The sequence below is a fragment of the Echinops telfairi genome, unplaced genomic scaffold (assembly GCF_000313985.2).
Source record: "Echinops telfairi isolate 266 unplaced genomic scaffold, ASM31398v2 ScPeMD7_7469;HRSCAF=8507_1, whole genome shotgun sequence".
Taxonomy (NCBI): Eukaryota; Metazoa; Chordata; class Mammalia; order Afrosoricida; family Tenrecidae; genus Echinops; species Echinops telfairi.
This window is the reverse complement of record NW_022111373.1, coordinates 97,605,835-97,612,817: the sequence shown is the minus strand read 5'-3', so window position 1 is coordinate 97,612,817 and position 6,983 is coordinate 97,605,835. Positions and strand designations below refer to the sequence as shown.

General features: G+C 38.6%; 1 protein-coding gene across 1 annotated transcript in view; it reads right to left on the bottom strand.

Moving 5' to 3' along the window:
* SLC38A9 (solute carrier family 38 member 9) overlaps positions 1–6,261 on the bottom strand; it is a 79,942-nt gene extending 73,681 nt beyond the window's left edge. The window contains exons 1-2 of the mRNA XM_045285240.1: positions 6,035–6,261; positions 4,097–4,221 (exon numbers count right to left, since the gene is read on the bottom strand). Coding sequence (XP_045141175.1) covers positions 4,097–4,209 — 113 coding nt within the window. The 5' untranslated portion in view covers positions 4,210–4,221; positions 6,035–6,261. The remainder of the gene's footprint in view (positions 1–4,096; positions 4,222–6,034) is intronic.
* Between the last annotated feature and the right edge of the window lie 722 nt (positions 6,262–6,983).

Genomic DNA, 6,983 nt, shown 5'->3' with positions numbered 1-6,983 from the left:
CATGCACACTTTGGAATAATCAACCATTTGAGATCAAGAGGCCAGCGTTTACTCAAGGTCAATGTTCAAAAGGGTTAGGATAGGAGGAGGAATGGAAACAGGGAAGTGGGATAAGATAAGTGATGTTACATCACGGGAATGCAATCATTGACATGAAAAAATGTGTATGAATTGCTGTACGAAAAAGCTATCTGTTCTGCAAACCTTCATCCAATTCACAACAAAAATGTTTTGTTTTTGAAAAGCGTGATCCTGAGAGAGAAGACATGCTGAGAAACAATAGGTTTACCTTTTGGAATTTTTGCTTAACAAAGGTATCCATGTTTAGCAAAACAAAAACATCAAATTAGCCACTTCATAATCTGGCTTTAGGCTGACTGGGATGGCCACCCCCTGGAAGACATAATCGCAGGGCAGCAGCAGTGTATGGGGCAATCCTGCATACCAGCTCTATCTCTGGTTACCAGGAAGCCTGGGGAAAGTGGGAAAACCTCTGAGAACAGTGACTGCCCAGAGAATATGTGAAAGGCACCACAAGCTACTTCCAAGCCTTTCTGTCCGTCTATATTCACTTCCCTCACTCCACACCAAGCCAGGGGGTGGAAATGATGGGACAGGGGATATGCAGAGGGAACAGAGATCCATGTAATTTGAAAAAGTTCCCCAGATGACTAAAATGACAACTCCTTCCACTATCTAGGTTTGGTTAAACCCCAATTCCACAAAAATGATAAACAGATTCAGCAAGCTTTCAATCCAAAAGCGTTGTTATAGTTGAACAAATACATAATTTGATTGCCATCTAGTGGAGAAGACAGAAAACAACAGGCCAGACCATGCCCTCCAGCCTCCAAAAGGACCTCTCTAACCATTTGACGGTATCGAACACAGTACAACTGCCCTACAGAACTTCCAAAGTTATAAATCTTTATAAAAGCACCTAGCCACATATTTATACCGTGCAGTTGTTGGTGTATTTAAACAGCCAAGCGTTTGTTCTTGCAGCCTAGTGCTTTAACCATTGCACCACCAGGGCTCCTAATCAGCTGAGATCATGTTTTTTTGACATTCAGCAATTTTGGGAGTCACGCTGATTTTACCATATCCCAGTACAACCTATGTAGTAGTAAAATTTAGTATTTTTTTTCCAGAATAATACTCTCTAATAAAAATTGACTTAATTAAGCTTGCTCTTAAATAGTAATTATTTGTGAAATGGTAGGTTCAAAATGTTGTTTATATGTTTCCTAATATCCATTGATATGGACACAAAGTAATTAAAATAATGGTCATCCTTGTGCTATCTAAAATAATTTTGCATAGCCTTTAAGAAACTGCTTGAAGGCCTAAAGCATAAATATATCAATGGTCGTTGCTATGAGTCAGAATCAACTTGGTGGCAGTTGAGTTTGAGGAGTTGGAGATTAGGAAAATATGTAAATGACCTCATATCCATAATTTCAGATAATTATAATTTAAGAGTAGGCTTAATTAACCCTAATTTCAAAGAGTTGGTGGATTTTTTTTTTTTTAATACTAAACTTACATAACCACAGGTAGTACTGGGATATGGCAAAAGTCAAAGTCACCCTCAGGGGACTGAGCTTCAGAAACAGTGAGCTAAACTGACTCTTCTAATGGAAGATACACTTCCTCCTGTGTGTGAATTCTATTTATGTACATAAAGTGGAATAAGCCAGAATTTAATGGACACAGCAATGCTTAAAACTTTTCTTTCATCAAATAAGTTAGGTGTTCCTAAACACAGAAATTATTTCACAAGCAAATTAGCATTTAACACTAAGTTCCTGTAAACATTTGCCTTCCGTAAGAAATGCTTACCTAGGTAGTTATGCCATGATTGTACACAGTGGACTCCCTCTCAGTTTGACAAGTTTCATTATAGAAGATACATTTAATCTACACAGTGGTATTATCAGAGAGCTACTTGAACTCCGGTCAACGTCTTGTAATAGAATGCACATTAGTGACCTGCATTCTGTTGTCACAGTGGTCAATTATCTATCACGGAATTTAGGGGCCTCAAGAGAACTGCACACTCAATCACCATCGAGTCCGCAGATTCACTACGGGCCGAACACACAAATGGAAATTATGGGATTTATCATCTTCTCTGATGGTCACTATAAATAGCATTGATAAAAGTTCACACCTGCAGCTACAAAAAAGGCTTAACATGACACACCTAGAAAATGGAAACAGGGAAACAGAATTGTTCTGAGTGGGTTAAACCAATATTTCTTCATCGCCTGGATGAGAACCACTGCAATCCTACACAAAAGTAGGACTCTGTTGGCAGAGTCACTGAATCGTTGTCGGGTACTTGGCTAACAGATTGGGACCAACTGTCCCACTTCACAGGTTCAGTTTCTATCTGTGGATGCTACCATCAGTATTACTGAGCTTAGGATAGGTTTGTGGCAAAATGTAATGAAAAGACAATGGAGTTTTCCCATAAACAATTTGAAGGTTCCTACTATTTATTGTATTATGCATAATCCATGGCTTTATTTTTCCATTAACAGTGGCATATTATTCTTAATGCTCGGCACTTCAATTTTTTTTACTTCACAAAATAAAGTGAACAAGTGTTTCCTTTTAATGTGTAATGTTAAATGGGTGGAAAAAGGCTATGCTATGGATGGGCCATAATTTATTAGCCCAATGAAAATATTGGGCTGTTTTTCATTCTTTGCTATTATAAAATTTACTACATTTAACAACCTTGTCCAGGTATTATTTAACACTGCAAAGTAATGCTTAAAAGGGAAATGTCTTGGTCACATGCTTTTTGGAATTGGCTCCTGGAATTTTGGAGTCGGGATCACATTACATTTAGATGAAAATGAAAGGCAAATGACATGTTTAGGGTCTTGCCACCGAGAACCGAGAGTCTTTTCATCACACGGTATATTTCCAAAACACCTTTCAGGTACTGTCAGCCACGTAGCAACCATATTGACAGTCCTCACTGCCTGTGTACGTGTAACTTTGGTTGTTTTTTCCTGATGGCATGGCAGGTAACCGCTCTCCTCGGTCATTTTAGTCACAACCATTTTAGAAGAACCAGCTGAAGAAATACACCTCAAGTTGCTTTTGAAAAACCTTCTACAACACCTTCTGGTGAAAGAGGGAAGTGCAAGCATAAAGCAAAACAGAAGTGTGAGCGATTTGGAAGAACAGCTTCTCAAGAAAGGCTACATCATCAGTGGCAAGAGGCTGTAGGAGAGAACACCAGTTTTGCTGACTCCGAGTCAGAAAGCCATCTAGAAAAATCTCACTCCGGATAGGAAGTGTTAATAATCTCTTAATTGATAAACTTTGTATTTACTTTTTAATTTTTATAATCTTAAAGTGTGTCACGTAAGTCCAAGAGTTCTCCCTTTAATTATAAAATTAAAATGCCAAGTCATAAGAAGTCACTGCACCAGAGTCATTGGCTAATGGTTTTCTTTCTTGGTGAATTTAAAACAAACTGCAACTGTTGATCAGCAGCATCTCGGATGAAGTAACTTTATCTTACGTCTCTCAGGAGCATCTAAAAGTCTCATCCACACGGATTTGGCAAATTCTTGTTAAAGTTACTTCCATATATATGATTTTTTTTTTTCCAGTTACATTTTCTCACTAGAATGCTTTGTACTTTCGCCTATTTTAAATGAGCAGCCACTTTACTGAATTAATTCACTGTTTATAATAAGTTTTCAATGGATTCTCTTGGATTCCATGCATACAAATTAAATTGACACCTAAGTCTTAAGTCTAACGAAAGCATTACTTTTACTGTTCTATCCCAGGGTCTACCAGATTACTTTGCACAAAACAGGTAATCAATATATACTTGTTAAATGAACTTTATGAACGTATCTTATTTTCTAAAATTGATCCGATCTCCTCTAAATAAAACACAAATGAAATAGTAGCTTTCTGTCTTTATTCCTTCTCCCCACCCCACAAATATACAAATCCTAGTAAAAACTGGATATTCAAATCTATGCGTGTTTGGCCGAAATCAGTCCCATTTTAATCATTAAAATCTCAATTATAAGGTGAGCATTTTATTTCAAGCACTTACCTTTTTGATCTGAGGTCTGATGAATCGAACTGGATATTCATAGGCCCGGAATTTACCTCAGGAAGTCCCTCAGAGAGGAGGGGTTGCACGGACTCTTTATCCACATTTGCCATTTGGAGCTAGTCCTAAAAAAATCACAAAAGACAAATGACTTGCAAGTTTACTTAAAGGGATATTTTACTATTCTTAAGTGATATGTGCATTTTGATTATGTGGGACGTGTTTAAAAACACCCTAATGAGGTGTATGCCTGAAATATTTGTTTCAATCAGAAACTTGGGAGTGCCCATTGCTGAACAGAAGCCCATTCTGATCCAGGGAAAACGAAACGAAACAAAACCCTCACACTCACTGCCACCTCACAGCGACTCTGTGCGACAGAGCGGAACTGCCCCTGAGGGGCTCTGAGACTTCACACCTTTAGGGAGCAGGCAGCCTTGACTTTTGCCCCAGAGAGGTATGCTCAAAACATCCACCTTTTGGTTAGCAGCCGAGCACTTGATCAGGGTGCCCTTAAGTTGAAATGCAGTCACTTCTTTTTTAGCTTCATAACAAAGGAAATGCAGCAATCCATTCCAGTAATAAAATGAATGAAGCTATTGGATTACATTTCCCTATAGAAAACAACTAAAAATTCCTCATAAAATATAAAGAACATCTTTTGAAAGCCCAAAGCGAAGCAAGCCAATTCTGGGTGAAGCGAGGGAACACAGACTTATGGAACGTAGCTGCTCACGGAAGCTGCTTTTGCCCGCAGCAGATTTGCTATTCCAAGAGAAAGGGGGCTGGGATTTCCGAGGCCTTGTGAAATAAGGAAAAAATGAGTACGGTAACAAATCCCCTCCCCTCCCCATATCCTCACCCACAACACAGCTGTCGCTACAAAGACTATCCCAGCGGAGGAGGGCTAACAAGAAGTATCCGGCCTGCCCCAGGGAAGTAGAAAGCAAGTTTGTGCACGTGTTTGTGGAGGAAAATGCCCTACACCTTTGGTACTGGTAAGCTGGTCATTTGCAAGGTAACCAAAGACAATTTTAACGGTGGATTTGACTTCAGATGAACTTGTTTGGTAGTGCTTCTAGGTAGCGAGGTGCAAGAAGCAAAGAGAAAGCCTTCATTCCAGGTCTCCAAAAAGTGCTGCTAGCAATCGTTCAAGGGCAATGAACAAAGCACAAAGGTAACCTAGCATGCACGGAAATACAGTAGCATGTGTGTGAGCACCAGAAAGCTCCACAAGGATTTCAAGCGTAACGGTTCTTAGAATAATTATGAAAAAATCAAGCTTCCTATGTTTAAAGAAATGAAAGGTGAGCTTTTTCAAAAAGTGGCAGTATGTTTGAAGGACAAACAGGATGGAGTCTTATAGAATAAAAACACAATAACCAAATTTAAAACTCAATGGGTGGATTTAAAACTTGGAGGGCAAATTTATGGGGAGACAAATCAAAAGAAATCACTCAGAATGTTGCAAGAGTTAGAGACAGATGATGTGAACAGACATGGAGGTTAGAATGAGAAAGCCTAAAGTGCACATAATTTGAGAACCAGAAAAAGAAAAAAAAGGGTTATAGAGCAACAGTATTTAAAACAATAATGGTTGGAAATTTTCCAGACTTCATGAAAGATACTAATTTTCAGGTTCGTAAAGTCCATTCCAAGCAGAATCGTTAAGTAATACCTAATAAAGTTGGGGGTGGGGAGGGAGAGAATTAACATTTTAAAGGCCACTGCCTCAGTCACCTTACCAAGTACGTTAGGTGACGTTCTTGGAATTTGAGGTGTCCTATAACCTCAGAAGCCCTATATCGGGTCACTGAGTCATAACTGACTCAGGGGCAGAGGGTTTGAGTAAGGTTATCCTTATGTTTCCAGGAGGAACGTAAAAATATCGATCAATGTTACAGTTTTATGTGATGCATGCTGTAATATTTGAGGTACCTTAATATTGTCAGTCACGATGCAGATGAAGACTGGAATGATGAATAAGGGAGACCGGAGGATAGATGCTTCTGAATTACAGTGTTGGCGAAGAATATGAGAAGTACCCTGGTGTTCCAGGAGAATAAATAGATCTGTCTTGGAAGAAGTACGGCCAGAATGCTCCTTATGAGTGAGGATGGTGCGACTTCATCCTATGAGCTTTGGTCACGTCATCAGCAGAGACCGGTTCCTGGGAAAAAAACACCAGGTTCGGTAAACTGGAGGGTCAGTCAAAAAAGGCAGACCCTCAAGGAGATGGATGGATACAGTAGCTACAAGGGGCTCACACACTCACGCATAAAAACTATGAGGATGGGACAAGATCGGATCATGCTTTGTTCTCTTGTTTCTGGGGTCAAACAAGTAATTTGTAAAATTATGATTGACAGTCCTACTAAGTTACCTTAAGATGATCTATTTGAAATAATAATAATTTATAAATTATCAAGGGTTCGGGAGGGAGGGAGAGGGAAAATGAGGAGCTGATACCAAGGGCTCAAGTAGAAAGCAAATGTTTTGAGAATGATGATGGCAACTGATGGCAACAAACGTACCAATGTGCTCGACACAATGGATGGATGGATTGTGATGAGTTGTACGAGCCCCAATAAAATGATTTAAAAAAAAGATGATCAATTTGAATAATCAACGTGAACAAAATCATTTCAATGAAGGAAAATATTCAGTATAAAATATAAAATAAAATTGAATGTAACATGGAAGTTAAAAGCTGGCAGGGGGATAGACATAGAGAAATCATATTTGATATTTAAAACATTCCCTTAATTTAAAAATTAAATAGTTGAGACATAGAAAAGATTATTCTAGAGATTAGTTTACTTAAAAAAAAAGAATAACATAAGAAAATTTCAAAATTTATCCATCCATGGATGTCTAAGCATTATGA